The 20,098-nt window shown below is 40.4% G+C and overlaps 1 protein-coding gene across 1 annotated transcript in view; it reads right to left on the reverse strand.

The window, feature by feature from the left end:
- The window catches only part of LOC122796782 (macrophage mannose receptor 1-like), a 2,734,532-nt gene that overhangs the window by 1,137,173 nt on the left and 1,577,261 nt on the right, over positions 1-20,098 (reverse strand). Inside the window, 1 exon segment of the mRNA XM_044065509.1 lies at positions 7,737-7,837. Coding sequence (XP_043921444.1) covers positions 7,737-7,837 — 101 coding nt within the window.

The raw sequence follows: 20,098 nt of genomic DNA on the forward strand, positions 1-20,098 counted from the left end.
AAAGAATACAGGGGGTGAACACAATGTCCTATGCTGATCACCTGAAAGTCCTGCCCCTTTACTTGGTATCATACAGACTTCTGATTGGTGATCTTTGCCTAACATACAAGCCATCTCTGTCCTCTGTTTTGATTAATCTTTTACACATCTGCAAAACAAGCAGCATCAGAAGTACTAGAAATTTTGTTTGCAACATAAATAAGACATGTTGGAGAGACAGATATGGTTCTCAGAGAATTCCCATTCTCTGAAACAGGCTCCGTGTGAAACAAGAGTTCCTCCCTATCCCTGTTTAAGCACAACTTTGACCAATGAATGGGTGATCGGAAATTCACCCCTAGTTGTCTGACTCCTATGTCTCTGATGGACAGAGGTAGTCATTGAATAATCCCCTAATCAGATTTGTGGCTCACATTTGAGTTTCGAGGCTAAGTTTTTAAGGGCTCTAGTGGTCTTTACCCTACTATACACCTGTGACTCTATGGACATTGTAGCATGACATACAGTATTCTAGAACCTGATAATGTAACAAAAACAGCCTATGACAAAACACAATATGGACAAATACAACAAGAAAAGGCATTCTAATGAATACATATTTGCCCTGGAATAGAAAGTTCTACTGAAAAAGTTACAGTCTAACAAAAAGTATATTTTACCCTTTTATTTTGACTCATATCTGATTAAGAACATAAAAGTGTCTATTACTGTGAACACAGAATGACTCAATTTGACTCGGCACTGCTCATCAGAATGTTTACATTGAATGTAAATGTGTTACTGTACCTGACATGACAAATGGTAAAGGCAATAAATGAAAGTTATCTACTTACTATAATGATAGATAAATGTTGTCTTCTGTCCTTTTCAACCAGTAGGTTTTCAGATCTAACTGGGATCTGGTGCCAGCATTCTCAGAATCTTCAGTCCAGGAGCTATTGTTATAGTATTTACATAACTTCCCAATGTTGTCTTTTCTTGCCATCTCAACCTGTGGGACAGAGTCCCCAGTCAGCAGCATCCTAGGGTGGACCTAGGAGAGAACATTCCGCAAAGCACTGGAACCAGAAGAAGTTCTAGATCTAGACTGAATGCTCAGTTTGTAATGGGATGCAAAGGTATGAGTGTTAGATCAAGTAGCTGCTGCACAAATATCAGCAATAGAAGCCTGAGGAAAAAAAGCAGTTGAAGGCACCATCACTGTAGTGGAATGGCTCCTAGGCTTCACAAGCAAAGAAATTCCTTTCATGGAGCATGCAAAGACAATACAATCAAAGAACCATCTTCTGCACAGGCTGACTTTGAAAACAGGCTTGACATGTCTTGTCTCAAGAAAAGGGACAACAAGCTGGTCAGATTATCTGAAATGTTTGATTCTACCCAACTAGAATTTGAGTTGTCTATGAACATCCAAACACTATAGCAAATATTCTCGCTTGTTACTGATATTTCAAAAGAAAACCAGCAAATGAAAGAGCTGATTCAAATTAGATTCCAAAGCAACTTTGGATAAAAAACAAGGGTTGGTCCTTAAAGTAATTCTGTCTTTATGGAATCAGATAAAGGTGGATATGGGATACTGCTTGAAATTTAGACACTCTTCTCACTGATGTAACAGCTACCAGGCAAAGAGTTTTCCATGACAAGAGGTTTACAGACATTGTGGCTGCTGGTTCAGGGGGGCGGTGGTGTCTGGTGAGAACTTGGAATAGCAGACTAAGGTCCCAAGGAAGCACTGGTTCACAAATGGGTGGATGTAATAAAAAGGTGTCACTCAAAAAGGCATTGCAGATCTTAAGAGCCACCACATGTGCATCAAACATATCAATGTGAAAGTTAGAAATGGTGGCTAACTGCACTTCTTTAATGGTAGAATAATTGAGACCAGAATGAAAAAGATCAGCAAAAAAGTCCAGAATAGCATCTATGGGTTCAGAAAATGGATCTAAGACATTGGAGGAAAGCCCAAATGGAAAACCACTTCTAGTAGAGAGTCTCTGGGAGGAAGAAAGGTTATGAATAGTTATCTTGTAGAGCTTGGAGTCTCTGGGCATCACTGGAATTAGAAGAAATGTGGTTAGCTTGAGGGAGTGAAGGTTTGGTTGAAGTCATCCTGAAGGATTAGAAATCACATGAAGAACAGGGTCCAGAACCCAGGGCCGGTGAAGTAAGTAAAGCCAAAGGAAGGGGAAACAAACATGTTCAGGCCAGAACTGGGCGATGAGTATGACAGTCACTCTGCAATAGGATGCCTTGTGAAGAAAATGGATTATAAGAGGAGTTGGGAATAGACATATAGTAGACACAGGGAGGGATCAGGGCATAGATAATGCTGCGCTTCATGTTGGATGGGGAAGCAAATGAGTCACAGCAGGGGGTACTCCAGTAGCTGAAAATTCACACTGCTATCTCCAGGTTCAAGGACCACTCATGGGACAGAAGAATGTGTCTGCTCAAGCTGTCAGCTAAGATTCTGGACTTCTCCAGGGTGTGCATTGGGATCAGAAACAACTTAGTGGTCACTGCCCATTTCCAAAGTCTCATGGCCTCTCAACACAGGGAATAGGACCGTGTTCCCCCTTGTTTCTTCAGGTACCATACCGCTGATGTATTGTCAGTCTGGACTGCAATCATACCCTTGGGGAGAAGGTCAAGAAAGACCTGCAACACTAAAAAGGCTGTCCTCATCTCCAAAATGTTGATGTGAAGATTAGCCTTGAAGTGAGCCCAGGTGCTCTGGACCATTTTCCCCTCAAAATATCCTCCCTACCTCAGAAGGGAAGTGTCTGTGGTCACCATGGCCTGGGGATGGGGAAAAAAAAAGATGGACCTGTTGTAACCAGAGCAGAGTCCAACCACCACTGAATGTGGTGATAAAATTTGTTAGGAAAACTGGAAAGTTCATAGGATGAGTCAGATAGGATTACTGAAATGCTAGATTCCACTGTAGCATCCTCATGTGGAAACTTGCTAAAGAAACTAGACAGATAGAGGCAGCCATATGTCCAAAGAGATGAAGACTGGAGACCACTGGTGGTTTATGAACCTGTAGGATGTGAGCAGCCTGTGAACAGAAATAATTTAATCTTGATAACAGTAGTTTGGCTGTCTGAAAGACAACATCCAAATGGCAACTGATAAATTCCAGTACTTGAACCAGTTCCAGGCTGGACTTCTCATAATTCACTCATGCCCAAAGACAAACAGAGCTGGATAAAGAAATCTCGAGCCTTGATTAGTGATGCCCTTGTGGAACCAGTCAGGAGTCAGCCATTCAGGTAGTGGAAAACTTAGAAACCTTGCAGCCTGAGCTATTCTCCCACTACTGCCATACATTTGTTGAACACATGGGGTGCTGCAGTGAGACCAAAGGATAGACCACAAAACTGATAATAATTTGTTTCCAGCTGAAATAGCAGAAACCTCATGGAATGCCTCACTATGTTTATGTGATGGCAAGCATCCATGAGATATGCTGAGCACATCCAGTCAATCATCCTCAGAAAAAGTAAAATGGACTGCACCTTGAATATTCAGAATAGAGTCAGGTTGACAAATTAGTTCTTGCTGAGATCCAAAATAGGTCTGAGGTCCTTGTTTTTCTTTGGTACTAAAAAGAATCTCGAATAGACTCCAAATCCTCCTAGGCCTGGTGGGACATCATGGATGACTCAGATGAGAATCAGTTTTTGGATTTCTACTGCTGCCTCTTTTCAATGCTGGGATGTCACATTGGGAAGGGATTTTTGGGAGTCTTTTGGAGTGAACAAAAAGGAAATTGTATAACCTCTGGACCCAACTTTCAATGCTCATGTTTCTGACATGATGCTTTGGTTGGTGAGCCAAATGACCCTGACTGCCTCCAGAGTACTGCAATTGAGCAACTTTTCAGGGGAACTGGAAGCATCTCTATGAGAAAGCCTCACAGAAGTGCTGTCTCTGCAGACTGCTCCTGCCCTATCGGCAGCATCCACTGTAGTTGCCCCCCTGCCTTGGGTGAACCCCCACTAGGAGCATCTTGGATAGGCTTCTGCACTTTGTGAAAAAAGAGATGCTTTCTACCCTTTGGTTTCCTAGAAAAGGACCTCTGAGGGGTAATGGCAAACAGTGTTTTCCCATCCTGTTCACTCCTACTCAGCATCTGTTTGCCCTTTAAGCCAAACAGGGAAGAACCATCAAACAAAGTGTTAACAAAGGACACCTTGAAGCACTCTGCAAAATTGCATACGAGCATCCAGACTTGACAGCGTTTGGCAAAAATGGTGCCTGCCATGCAGGATATTCAATCAGCTATAACAGGCTCATGCTGACATTAGATATAGACTACACTGCAGTCAACTGAAACTCCAAGTCCTCCTGAACATCTGGAAGCTGCTGAATCTTAATCTACTTTAACACTTCAGTGAAAATGTCCAGTTGAGGTTTTGTCAAATAGGTAAAGTAGTACACTTAAAGCAAAGGAAACTGAAGCATACGTGCATTTCTCTAAATGAAACAACAACTCATGACTGCCATTTGGGTGGATGGACCACAGAACACTCCTCTTCCATGGTTACCACAACCGCAATCATGTCCACTGGTAGAACCTTGCTCCAGTATGCTTTGTCTTCAGGAGGGACCAACATTTTATCAGTTTTCCTGGAGATGTGTTCCACCATGTCTGGTTTTGTCCAAGCCCATGCAGACACTGGGTCCACAAGAGCGTCCAAAATTGGGTCCACCCAGGATGTAGATAGGTCCACACTGAAGGCCTCTAGAAATACCAACTAAACAGGTAAATGGGTTTTGGAGGTCCACCTCTCATGCTTTTTCAGCAGTTCAGATAAATCACAATTAGAGATGTCTTTCTGGGGAGATTTCACAGAGCCCCCCCCCCCTTCATCAAGGTTAGTGTCCTCAGTGAGGAATTCTTTGGAAGAATCCAAGTGCTTCTTCGCATGCACCTCCCTGGGTGAAGAGGATGGAGGAGACACAGAAGATGTGGGGAGACCTGACTTCAAGGAAGCCTGAATACTCTATGATGGGGGCTGTCTTGAAGCCAACTGATGCAATTCTGCAGGCACAGATAACAGGATAGATTGTGATGGATCCAAAGTAGCTGTTGAAGTTCCCATCTATGAATGGGAAAGGATCCTTTCCACAATAATGAAAACCAAAATTGTAGCCAGATGGCCAGATCCAGCACTCCTTGGGTCCGAAGACCCAAGTCAGACACCAGTGTCCAGTGCCAACACAACTGGCTCCAGCACTGAGAACAGAGCTGAGCTGTTGAGGACAGACATGCTCAGAGGCAGAGACAGCTCAGAAACCAGTAATTTCAACCGTGGGACACAGGCCTCAAGCACTGAACTTTGAGGACACTCAGCTCTGACAGTGCTGGAGTTAAGAACACCAAGGACTGTGCAGGTGCTCAGTGTGTGTGTGTGTGTGTGTGTGTGTGTGTGTGTGTGTGTGTGTGTGTGTGTGTGTGTGTGTGTGTCTGTGGAAATGTCATGCACTGCTTTCATACCCACTAAAACTGATTTTTTTTAAATTGAACTTAATACCTCCATATGCTTCAAAACAGACTACTGCACAATTTATCAGTGTTTTTGCTAATGTTGTAGCATTGTTATTTTATATTTTTGCTCCTGTGCTGTCCCATAATCACCAGTCTACCATCACTAAGTTAACATTTCGTTCTTTGTGTCCTATGACATTGGGCACAAGTGGTGACATTTGGGGAAAGTGGACTGTCATGCTGTGTGGTGTCAGCAAAATGTTCTTCTGCTCCTAATTCCTCTCCCGCTTTAGCTGTTAGGCCCAAATCAGTGTTCTCTGTTAGCTCCCACCTAGGTGCAATCTTCTGCATATTTTCTCAAGCAGAGTGCACATCTTTGGTCTGTTCTGCACCAACTGGTCCTTGCAAAATTCAGGAGCTGGCTTCAGCCACTCATTTCTACCCCCATCTCCAGCAATTCATTCAGCACATGTTAAGCTAATGGCTTCCCTGATATCTGGACTACAGTTTAATTATTTGTCCTTTTTTAAAGGGAATTTAAAGTCTATCTGCTCAAGTGAAAAACCTTTGAATTTGGCAAGTGAGCTTTAGTATAGTACAGAGTGCTAAATTCTTTATATACTACTAATATCCCAAACAATCAGTCATGCTACGCATTTGTTTAATTTATTCCATTATCAAATTAAGTGTGTATGACTGAATAAATGAATGTGGAATCCTATTAAGTGATTGTTACAGTACAACTGCTCAACAACAAATCTGTTGATTCATAATTCCTCTTAGTGATTTCACTGAAACTGACACTAATAAAAAGTTCAGTTTATTAGGAGTCTTAGTATCAATGAAACAGCTTCATTTTAAGTGTAGCTGAGAGGCAAAACTAATACTTCCATGCTGCTGGCTGTTTACCCATTTCCGCAACCATGCATAACATCTGCAAGATCATTGCATCTTGAGTGAGGACAGAAGATGGGACTTCTGCAACTCTGCCCATCAAAGTCACTTCTAAAGTGGTTGAATATACCTGTTGAGCAAGGGTTAGTCAGTCTGGATTTTTTCTAAACCAGGATTGTTAAACAGTTTTGCATGCAATATTTCATAGTATTTTAAAATGTTTTAGTGCAGCATTCCAAAAGTTTCTTGAGAACAGTGAGACAGAAAATTATGGGATAAAAATGATGATGAAGGATGGAAATAGGAGCTCATTCAGACATAGATTTGCAAATAACATGTAGCCAGTCATGTCAAAATTGTTTCTGCCAGTAAAACAATTTTTCTTGCAGACATATCTACTCATAAATATGATGCATGTATATGTTTAAGTAAGTTCAGAAGACGCCCCAGTTCAATCACGCATGTTATTTTCTCAGATAAAAAATATTTATCACCAAATACATATTAGAACCGTGAAACATCCTCTCATTGTTCATTCAGTTATATATATATCCAGGCATGCTAATTATTTCATTATCTCATTTATCAAGACATGTGAATCCTGGAACATACAGCAACCTGCTTTACATTACATACATATGCCATGCCCACAACAACACTATTCTCCATCCAAAATCTGTCAACATCAGCTGCTGACAGAGTTCAAAATCAGGAGTTATCTACTCCCAAGTTTTGATAATGCTCTTGTTTGCTGGTGTTAGCATCCCAAAAACAATCTTGCCTAAGATAAATGATCTTGTTTAGGGACAAAAATACTTCAAAAATCACTCGGCTTCAGGAAGAAATCTTTAATTTATGTGTTTGTAAGTCCCTTTTCCCTTTTACTAAAATGTTATCCTGATTGCTGTGATAGACTCTGGCTGCCCACAAAATCACAAATTAGATAAAACAGGCAACAGGAGAATGAATGGATGAAAGAAAGAATGAATGAATGAAGTTAAATTAAATGTAAGTGCTGGTGCACGCTTTACGAGCTACCTTTTTGTTGATTAGCATTTGGTTTCAAACTATCTGCTTTTAATTCAGTTAAATACCATTTTTATGAAGACGTGGAATATTCTTTTCACTAGTATTGAATGCTAGTATTATATCTGAATACATTTATCCCAGAGCCATTTTGCTTTTTTGTTGTCTTTGTAGTCAGCCTGATGTCACAAAAGGTAATACTGTAATCAATATAAGCAGAGATGAACTTTAAGAGTTAAGAGGATATATGGATCGAATGCACTGTAAACATCCCCAGTCATAACAAAAGAAATGAAGCTAAAATATATTTACTAACCACTTTCTTTATGAATAGCAACACAGTTCTCATCATCATTTGAAAAAGATGGCTCGTTTACATTCCATGCGACAAAATTTACTGGCGATCCATCCAGCCAACTGAAAAAAAATACAAAGCCAAAACCATTACAACTGAATTGCTTTTATAATACATTAATTTTTTTATGATACATTATTACACAGCATTTTCCATTCTTAACATTGGTAATGAGTATATGTGAATATAATGATACTGCAGTACCATTGTAGGACCAAAGGCTCATAGGAACCACAAAGCAAGTAATCCTGAATAGGAACACTGTGTGGGCCTTTCCAAACACCACCCGGAAGGAGAAAACAACTCAGGCCAAGGATGAATCTGTGGACACCTACCCAACTGTCAAGATTAGTTTTGCAGGAGGCAAGGGTGTCACTTCACATAATATGCAGGACTAATTTTTTCTAAGAGATGGGGCAAACATTGGATAATGAATACAACCCACCAACATCAAAGGCACTTCATCAGAAAACAAAGCAACTACTTTCTGGATATGTTTAAAAAAGACACAAAGGCGCCAAAATGTTTAAAGTGACCATGCTAAAGATGTGTGCTGATGTTAAATGTTTGTTATCTTTCCTCAACACAAATGCACAGGGTTCTCCCAGACTGTCTGCCTTATCAAATGTTTTGAACTGTCATTTGAGAGATCACTTTGATTGATGTCATTACTCCAAAGTATGTTACACACCAGACCTATAGAGATGACACTTCCATGAGGATTTACAGTCTTTAGTAATGGTATATCTCATATATGTTTCTAACCTTGATATTCTTTCATGTCCATACTAAGATCATGAAACCCTGTTATGCCAGTTGTATGAGGTTTCCATCTCTTATTTAGTCAGTGTTAGAGACTTCTCTTACATTTTACATGAGCTACTGACTTTAAAGATTTTTTTGTATCTGTTCCTGGTCCACTGTAACAGCTGAGTCTCATCCCATTCATCTATTCAGCCTGTTTGTTCCCAGAGAGGCAAAATTCCTACTGCCATTCATTCAACCATCTTTGGGGAATAGTTTTTTTTCCTCTATATGTTCCCAACAGTTTCCCTGTACACATTTGTTACATCCTAAAGGGCACAGTATACTGAGCTGTAGGTAGAGGCAAGGCTGCCACATCTCCAAGAGATGTCCCCTCACTGATCCTGTCTAGTGATATCTGATTTCCAACATGGCTATTACATGGAGTCTGTCCCTAGGGCATGTGCACTTTGGCCCTTCCCCAGGGTGAGGTGATCAGGGTCCACCTCATCATTCCTCTCAGTTTCCCAGTCAACTCTTGCATCATATGAGACACTAACCAAAGCCATACTGGTTGGATCATAAACAGGGCTTTTTCCATATATGCTATGGAACTAGCATGACTTCAAAGATCCATTATTCACCAAGATGTAAGAGTGTTTCCAGGTCCATGAAAAAGAAATGTATCCCAGTTCTATGCTATGGGAAATCTTTAATAATTTCTTATATAACAAACTTTGTACAAAGACTGATAGCCTCTGGACATTTTGCAGTAAGGAACTCTAGTCCTTGCAAGTTTATTTATTAATTTATTTTTATATTTTTTTATTATGTTTTTTCTGGTGAGATTAGAGAAGTTCTGTAAATCCCCATTGTTAAGGCAGAGTTGATAACTCATATAAATGGCTGAAACCAGTAAAGTCCCTAGAGCATAATGACTGCCTACTGAATCATGTGAACAATGTCTGCTTTGTATCATTATAGGTTTATAGGTATATAGGTGTCTACTAGGCTAATGGCCCTGGAGACTTTACAAGCCTAGCTCATAGGATTACCCTGGCATCGTGCCACCCAACCTTAGTTCCCAGTGCCTCTGTTGAGTAGAGCCATTGGAGTGATCCCCGGAGTGAATTTTCTGTTTCCCATTCACTCAAGATTTTTCTTGAAGACAGCCAATGAGGTGCTCTGTTTGACATGTATGGGAAATCTATTCCATAGCATGGGCAGTCTCTGGGTTATGAACCTGTCCCTCCAGCACATTCTGTTGGTTGTGGTAATGAGGATGAGGTCTGTGGAGTGTGTGGTGCAGAGGGATTGGGATTTCTTTAGATGTAGCATTTCTAACAGATCTGAGTCAGACATGGCTTTGTAAGTCAAGCAGAGATCGTCTCTAAGTAGGTGATATGAGAGAGAGAATAGTTGGAGGTTTTTGAGTCTGTCCATATAGGACAAGTGTGTAAGGCCTAGTATCTTCTTTGTGAAGTACTTTTGCAGCCTCTCCAGTTTTTGCAGGTGTCTAGTGAGGTACATGCCAAACGGGGCATTGTACTCAATGATTGGCCTAATGAGGGAAGAGTAGAAGGAGACAATGACCTCTTTCTTCCTGAATGCTAAACCCTTAGTAATGAGATGTGCCACACAGAAGGACTTTCTGACCACAGTGGCAATGTGGTGGTCAGAAGAGAGGTTGCTGTCAACCTGTGTTCCCAGATCTCTTATAATGCCTTCTGTGTTCAGTGGACTACAATCGATGTGGTAATTTGTGGGAACCGGGTTTTTTCCCAAAGGGGATGATGACACATTTTTTGGCATTGAGCTTAAGGCCATGGTTCTGACACCAGGCTTTGGTCTCACTGAGGCCTTTCTGCAGGATGTAAACATCACTTGGGGAGTTACCAAACCCTGTGGGACTCAACTCGTGACTGGTCAGCAGTCTGACTTGGAGTCAGCTACTTTCACGCTGTGTGTTCAATCTGTGAGCCAGTTTGCAGCCAACCTAGTGATATAGGGGTTGATGCCTAGCTTAGTGAGTTTTTCTATGATTCCTAAGTGGAGAATGGCATCAAAGGCCTTGGCCAGATCAAGGTAGTCTATATGAACCACCTTGCCTTCATCCACAGCTCTGGTGACTGACTCAAAGAAGTCAAACATGCTGAGCAGGCATGATCTACTCTTCACAAAATCAAACTGTGTGGGATTCAGAGTTTGGAGATTCCCTATATCCTTGTTTATTAGGACCATGAAGATGCGTTCCATAGCTTTGCATATCAGACTCATCAAGGCTAATGGGGTGATAGTTCCCAGGGTCTGTTGTCACTCCTCCTTTGTGGAGAAGGATGACTGCAGCAGTGTGCCATTTGGTAGGGACAAAGCCTGAGGTGAAGCTGTGATTGAGCAGGGTGCACAGATGAGGTGCCAGTTCACTCTGTAGTTCATGTAGAACACAGCCAGGGATATTGTCAGGTCCCATAGAAGCTGTATTCTTGGCCTTGGACAGTGCTGTTTTAACCTGTGCAGCAGTAATACTGGGTGCCTGGCAATCAACTGGTATTGTAATTGGTCCTTTGGTGGGGGGAGGGGTAAAGTTGACACTGAATCTGTCAGCCAGTATATTGGCAATATCTGTTGGCTCGGTATAGGAGGTACCATTGTGCAATAGCTCAGAGCAAATCTGGGTATTGCCGTGGAGATTCTTTACATAATTATAGAAGGCCGTGTGGTTGTCATTACTATCTGCTGCAATTCTGTTTTCATAACTAGATTTAGAGGATTTGATGAGGGATCTCAACTTTTTGTTGAGGGTGATAAGGGAGTTTTTCCAGTGTTGGGACTTCACCTTATTCTGCATCAGTTTTCTCCTTCTGTTGTAGAGTTCGTTTATGGCAGGGGACCACCAGATTGACTTTCCTTTTTTGGAGTAGAGCATCTTGGTTCTATTGGGTATGGCGAGATCCATGCATTTGTGTACGTGTTCGTGCATTGGTGTATGATTCGGTGGTCATGCAATGATATTCCATTTGCATGCATGCTGTGAAGTTAGCCACCTCTGTTTTTATGAGCCCAAAGTTAGCTTTGGAGAAGTTTTTCATGGTGGTTACCTCTGCTGGGGGGGGGGATATGGATTTTGAAGGTGACTAGTTTGTGGTCGGATCTAACCAGGGATGAGTTGACTATTGGTGTAGAGCAACAGTCGCCCATGTTAGTAATGACTAGGTCAAGGATGTTGTTACTTCTAGTGAGGGTGAGAATGAGCTGGTCTAGAGCATTGGAGTTAATGAATTCCAGGAAAACAATGGGCAAATGTATTGGTACATGAGTAGTTTTCCCAGTTAATGGAGGGGTAGTTGAAGTCACCCAGTATGTGAGTGTTATGTTGGAGCCCTAATATTCTCCAGGGTGCTTAGGAATGTGAGTCTTGGGACATGGTTGGGGACCTATAGCAGGCTACAACCTGAATTGCTGTCTTACCCAATGTTAGCAGCACCTGAAGTATCTGATGCGTTATGTTGGGTTACCAGCCTGGAGGTGTGCGATTATCATAAGAAGCCTTTAAACCTGTCTTAGACCAGAATAACTGTCTGTGTTCAGAAAATAATCTCTTCTTTTTCCACTTTTGAGAACAGGCAAAAAGCCACAATATCCTGTTTGTCTCCACGATACCCCTTTGATGGATATCAAATACAAACTCTTCTTGTTGATTTTGAATAATTTACCTCAGGCTTCGTATTCCAATACTTGTTTACCCAAGCCAGGGGGGGGGGGTAGCAAGAACTGAACAGAATGGGGAGGCACAAAGATTAGAAACTATCTACAAAGAGATTTATTCCTGGGTAAATATATCAATGGTTGGCAAGAAGACCTTTAATCATGTCCACTGGTGATATTTATTCAAGGTCTTGATCCAAAATGCCTTTCTGAAATGCTTGATCCTGACCACTTGTGCAATTTCTGACATCACTTTCACTTCAAGTTTTACTAGGGACCTTTATTTTTGCTTCAGTTTAGATTTCCCAAGGGTTCATCAGGGTCAGCCTATAGCTCTACTCCTTCTTTCGCTTCTTTTTTTATTAGCCATTGACTTTCAACTTAACCCTTGGTTGTATCCTTACTGTATGGCACTCACTGTATTTTCACACATTCCTAAGAGGTTAGTCATTTTATAGTGCTGCTAGTTAATTATTGATCTTAGATGCCTTACAGTATTGTGATGTGTTATAGTTTATTAGCTGTTCTTATCTAATGTATCTAAGTTTATAGCTGTCATCTTAAAACAGTTACAGATTATTTTATTACACTTGACCAATGAATGGAGTTCTTTAGGTGTAACCATGATTTGTTGAGAGCTATACTTTGCCAATTCAAACTAATTATGAAGTGTCACTAGACTAATCTGAAGACAAGGAATGGTACCGTGTATCTGCCTTGGGGCAAAGAAGGGAACAGGGTTATCAGCCTATTGAATTAAATGTAGACAGACAAATTCTTGATCATATAATTTTCAGAAATAGTGAAGAGAAGTGAGTCATAGAAGAATCCATGGTTTAACAAAAAAACAGAAAAGGTAGAAGTTGTACTTACAAGTGACTGGTAGCCAGTTAATCAGCTTGTGACTGTCTAACCACAACTGACCAAACTTAACTGTGTTCAAAAGTCATATTGTTAAGATGGTGGTAATGTTAAATCATTGTGCAACATAAATGTGCACTCTATTGGTTGTTGTTGTTGTGTCTTTCGGAATGTGCACTCTATTGGTGTTTCCCATTTTCCTACCTTTATACAACAATGGAACTAATAAATGCAACTATATATATATATATATATATATATATATATATATATATATAGATATATATATGTATATATTATATATATCTATGGATCTACTTGATTTTGGCGAATTTCCGTTTCACTGAAACGTGAAATTCGTGAGTGGATTTACCCAAAAGTGCGTTTTATCAAAAACACACTTTCGCTTAAATAAGTAGGTAAAACAAAAAAATTAAATTAGCTAAATAAAGAAAAACATGCAATGTGCATGTTAACTTAGTTGTACATCAACATTTAATCTTGATGTACCACTAAGCGGACTGTTGTTGAGATCGTAGTACAGTGGGGATGAGGGAACATTCCCTTTTCCCAACTGTAGTGCAATCTCAGAGTGAGAATATTAAGTAGGGGGGTGTGGTGTGCACAGCCCCCCACATGGGGGGTACAGGGGAGCTTGCCCCCCTGCATAAAAGTGTTTTAAGTGTTTTTTTTTTTTTTTTTTTTATGGATTTACATGAAAGTGCGTTTTCGTTGAAACACACTTTTGTGTAAATGCATTTGTGGATTTACATTTCGTTGAAACGTAAATTCGATAAAAGACATTAGATCCGCATATTCATATGTATATAAATATATATATATGTGTGTGTGTGTGTGTGTGTGTGTGTGTGTGTGTGTGTGTGTGTGTGTGTGTGTGTGTGGTGTGCGTGTGTGTGAGTTTGAATCTATCTTTATATATTTTATATATAACAAATAAGTAAGCGATAACTGCTTTAGGAATGCTTATTTCATGTTTACTTTAATAAAAAGAAAAAAAGCTCACTCCTTAGCGTTGCATGTATTTTGAGTGCTGAGGCTTGTCTCTGCCTGAATCCTTAATGCCATTGTCTTTGACTACTCCATTAACCAATAAGTAAGCCATAGCTGTTTTAAGAATGCTTACTTCTTGATTACTTTAATAAAAAGAAAAAAGCTCGCTCCTTAGCGTTGAGTGTATTTTGAGTGGTGAGGCATGTCTCTGCCTGAATCTTGATGCTATTGTCTTTGACTACTCCATTAACAAATAATTAAGTGATAGCTGCTTTATGAATTCCTACTTCATGTTTACTTTGATGAAAAGAAAAATGCTCACTCCTTAGCGTTGTGTGCATTTGAGTGCTGCTGCTTCTGGTTCTACCTGAATGTAAGTGCTTTCTGTCCTCCTGCCTGTCTTATATTGCAAGTACCCTCGCTACCTACAATTTTAAGTGTGACCTCCTCACCTTGAGTGGATTGTAATTACTATAGTTATTTGAATGCTGAAGGCTCTTGAAACAATTGTATTCAGTTAATGCACTGATACTCAATACATGGTTACTTCTGATTTTTTTTTATATATACATATACTTTTTTCCCACTGTGCTTATATACTGTATTATTTAACTGAAACTATATGCCTATAATTTCCTGTGACTTTTTCTATCTATATACCAGTATTATATTTCAGAATTGATTGATATGTTTGACTATGTAGTGCTCCCTTCCCCTCTCCTACAGACACACTCTCTGCAAACTAAAACCTCACACTTTAACCTTCTCCTTCCAACCTAGATGCTGTTTGACTACTTCAATGTAGTAATTGTTTTTGTATTCCTTCTCTTCCAGTTTGCCCTGCTGCGTGTACCCTGGGTTCTTGTCTGCTGAAAACACTATCTAAGGGAACGTGTAATTATCTCCCTGTGTTTTAATGGTTCCCAAAGCTTAAACTGAGAACATATTAGAAATACTAAAACAAAGTGTATGTACCTTTTTGTAAGCTGTTTGCACTCCCTATAGTTATATTGTACTCCTGCCTGTGCACGCTAACAGCCTACTGCAGACTCCACTCAACCTGTTCTTTCTAGTCTATCACCACCCCCTACTAAGTCCTCGTGGCCCTCTACTGCAATTTCTGATATGTCCACTAGATGGCAACATCTACCTACTTTTGAATTTCCCACTCTAGTCTAATAAGCTACTTACTATTTGTCTGTCCTAGTTTAGCCCTATTGCCCTTACCCTACCTCTGTCAACCTCCCTGCCTTCCTCCTAGTCTCATTTAGCAAATTAGTGCCTCACCCCTCTGCTTTTCTTACCTTGTGCTTGCTATCCATCTTATTGATTGTTCCTCGCTGGCTTGCTCTTCCACCTGCTTGGCTCTTCCCACTCCGTTCACCCTGAGGACTCACTCCGCTCCCCTACCCTACCCCCATTCTCACCCACCCCCTCTACAGTTTCCTTTATACTTAACCATCCCTCCATTTCCTGCCCAGTCATCCAATACAATTCCACTTCCTGTTTATTACCACTCCCATAATCCAACATCAAATCACACTTAGCATATTCACATATCCCTCCCTTCCTGCCTAGCTATCTAATACAATTCCACTTCCTGTTTAGTACCACTCCCACTATCCAACATCAAATCACACTTAGCACATTCTCCTATTTTATATACTTTCTTACACTTACCTTCTTCCCCTTCTTAACCAAACTACTCATAATGTTGCATCTACTTATATCTGCAACAGTACTCACTATGCTCTCTATTGCAACCTCTTATCACTACTACCTCACATATCCATTTCTATGTTCCCCTACCTCTCACTCACACTACAACTCTCCTACTTCTTCTTCTTTTATCATATCTCCAGACCTATTTAACTCTTCTACCTCAACTCTGTACAAAAGACACATATTACAAATTCTCAAACCTTCTAATAAGAGTAAATCTAGATTGCCCAAATACTATCAACTTTTCACATCAAGTGCTCTTCTCTACAAACAACTACTCTCCTCCAGGGACATTCACCCCAACCCAGGCTCCTGTACATCTCTCTTCTCCCTCCCCCCTTATCTACCTTAACCACCTCCTCCTTACATTCTTCTTCCGACAGACTACCACTTATACAACCTCAGTCCCACAACTCAATCCCATGCAAACACCTTACCTTTTATTCACTAAATATTCAAAGCCTAGCAAATAAAATTACTGAACTGCACTCTTGGATAGCTTACAACACCCCTCACATCCTATCCCTATCAGAAACATGGCTCAAGCCCCATACTTCAAACAGTGAAATACTCCCTCCTGGCTACAACATCTACCACTCAGATAGAACTTCAAAGAAAGGAGGTGGTGTAGCCATCCTCTACTCTAACAGCCTTAACCTTTCACCATTCCCCACACCTATTCCTAACTTCCATCCTGCTGAACTCCTCATTCTCAACTTTCATCTGAATCCACACAAAAAAATTGCTATCGCTTCCATTTGTCTTCTTCCTGGCAAAAATGTACCCATTATAGAAAACATATTATCCTGATTTTCTCTCAATATACCTTATGAAACACTCATCCTTGGTGATGTGAATATAGACTGGTCAAAACTTTCTACTGGCTCTCCCTTACTTAGTATTCACCTTCATGGTTTCCAGCAACTCATTTCTAACCCCACTCGTTTCCAGAAAAACTCTACCTCCTGCTCCACAATTGACTGGATTCTTACCAATTCCCCTCAACTCTACCATCAGCCCAAAACCCTACCAGACTCCCTCAGTGACCATCTCCCTACCTCCATCCTGAGATATGACCCATATACTCCTAAACCCCACCTTTTTAAAGATTGTCGGAAACTATCCACATTTAATTCTTCTCAGTTTAACTCAATTCTGCATAACATTGAGTGGCCCATCCTTAAGCAACTCCCTCTCAGTGATGCCGTTGACACTTTTAATAGCATTTTCCTGAATACTCTGGACTCCCTAGCTCCCTCCAGGAAGATCAGAGTGAAATCTAATCATGCCCCCTGGCTTTCTAAAGAAACTAAGTCCATCATGAAACAAAGAGACAGTGTCTGGAAAGCCTGGATCAAATCTAAACAAACACCTCATCTTCTCAAATACATGCAACTACGTAATCTTGCCAAAAAAACATACAATAATAGACAAAAAAATCTTTTTATAGCTCAGGCCAGCATAAACATAGATCTAACTCCCGGAAATTCTGGTCAACACTTAACAGCATCCTTTACCCAGGCTCTCCCTCTAACCCATCCCCCTACCCAAACACAACTCCTGAAGAAACAGCTGCCCTCCTTAATTCCCACTTTATTTCCTCCATCCAAAATCTCCTACCCTCTCAACCTAACTCCTCCTCTTTACCAGACCCAGCACCCACTGCCAATATTACTCATTTATCCTTCAAGCCAGTTCCCACTTCTTACATCAAATCTCTACTGCTCAAACTCAACCCCTGCTCCCCCTCTACTGACAAATTACATCCTACTTTCCTCAGACTTGCAGCTGACTCTATTGCCTACCCAGTATCTATACTAATAAATAGATCTATGCTAGATTCTACTGTTCCTACCCTATGGAAAACTTTCTACACTACCCCTCTCCATAAAGGAGGTAACTCCACTGACACTTCCAACTATCGACCTATTGCCATTCTATCCCCTCTATCTAAGATACTAGAAAAATTTATCCACACACAGCTTCTCAATCGCCTACTCAATCACAACCTACTCACCTCTACCCAACATGGTTTTCGCCCCTATCACAGCACAACTACTGCTCTACTCTCCTTCACTCACACCATTGCAGAATCCTTGGACAATAATAAACTTACCTCCTGTCTCTTTCTTGACCTCTCCAAAGCTTGTGATACAGTATCTCATCCTTTACGTCTGTCTAAACTTACCAACTTTCACATATCCTCCTCTGCCCTCAGCTGGTTCTCTAGCTATCTATCTGTACATGAACAATCTGTCAAATGGCTCTCCTCCTCTTCTCCTTTCCTGCCTATCTCTACTGTTGTTCCACAAGGTTCTATCTTAGGCCCCCTTTTATTCAACATCTTCACTAATGACCTCTTCACCTCTTGCAATCAGTCATCTCTCATACAATACGTTGATGACTCCTCTATTATTTCTACAGCCAACAACATCTCTGACCTACACTCTCTAACCCACACTCTCTAACCCAAAAAGCTCTACTCACCACCAAACAATGGCTTTCAAAAAACCTTTTAATCCTCAATCCCAAAAAAAACAAACTCTTACTATTCCTGCCCCATTCTTTTGCTCATCATAGATCCTCCTTTGTCATTAAGTCTTGCAACAACACAGCCATCCAACCTGACACCTACACTAAACTCTTAGGGGTCATCATTGATGACAAACTAAAATTTAATCAACACATACAGCAATGCATAAAGAAAACCCATCAGAAACTAGGTCTCTTATACCGGAACAAAAAATACATCACTCCTGAGGTAGACTCACCCTAGGTCAAGCACTTCTCCTCCCCTCTCTCCTCTATGCCGCCCCAATTCTCACAAATATTCAAACAACTACCCTGAACAAACTCCAACAAACCTACCACAAAATAGCCAGATTCATCACTAACTCCCCAAACAACACACACCATTGTATTGCCTTAAAGTCTCTACAATGGCTGGAACTCCCACACCTACTACATCTCTACCAATTTCACATGCTGCACTCTATGCTCTTTAAACCTTCCTGCTGTCCATCTTTATCTCTCCTAGTTTGTATCTATACCCCTTCTTGGTCTCTCCGCACCTCCAATCAGCAATTGCACGATATCTACCACCCCTGTAAGATAGTAGGTAAGCAACTCTATAAACACTCTGTGGCCCAAGCTTGGAATAAACTTCCCCTAGACATACGCTCTATCTCTCACACTCCACTATTTAAAAAAGAACTTATGGCACATTTACTTAACTCCAGAACCTGTCCCTGCTATGACCCTACATAGCTCTCCCCTCCCCCCACACTCACATCACACTCAGTTGATCCTACTCACACTCTTGACTCTCCCTCACTCGTACAGTAACAAAGAATTTGTCCTGAAAAAAAAAAAAAAAAATTTCCATTTATTTTTTCTTTCAATTATAATCTTCACATGTAGTTGTTTATTTCCTTTCTATTGTTTGCTATTATTGTCTGTATTTCTTGTTTGCTTACTTTAATTAAATATTGCATCTTCTGGAGCTTTTCTCCTCGGTTCTCCACTGAAAAAGGGACATTTTCCCAGTTGGACTAACCCGGTTAACAAATGTCAATAAATAAATAATAAATGCATATATATATATATATATATATATATATATATATACATATATATATATGTCAGAACAATTGACTCATATTTAGTATAGTCAACTGCAATACATTTGCCTTTAGTTACATTTATGCAACTATAAATGTAGTATATATGAGTAAAGTGGTGTGATGTAAAGCCTAGCAGATTGTCATGTTTTGGCATAGTGTTGGGAAGTGAACAGCTGCAAAATTAAACCCATAATAGCTTTAGATTTGCTTTTACAGTAATTTGTTTTCTACTGTTATACTAGGTTGACCAGTGTGCTGTCCAGCTAAGGTGTTTCAGTGCCTATATATTACATTATATGCATGTATATTCAGCCACCATCCGCACACACACACACACACACACACACACACACACACACACACACACACACACACACACACACACACACACACACACACACACACACATCTGTAGAACCCAGCCAACAGAAGCACAGTGCTCAGCTGAAACTGTGTCTAGATAGGAGTTTCATTCTTTCAGCATAGTCTAAATCACAGCTATTAAGTTTTAACATAACAACAAAAAGAATGTGTCAATATAAAAGTTTCACTGCTGGCATATATACATAATGCAACAAAATAAGATGGCTTAAAGAGCAGAATTTTATTTTATACCATGTACTCAGTACCTGAGATTACTTCAAGTAACAGAGCCCT

This window comes from Protopterus annectens, chromosome 3.part0 (genome assembly GCF_019279795.1).
Source record: "Protopterus annectens isolate FY-2018-M chromosome 3.part0, PAN1.0, whole genome shotgun sequence".
Lineage (NCBI taxonomy): Eukaryota > Metazoa > Chordata > Ceratodontiformes > Protopteridae > Protopterus > Protopterus annectens.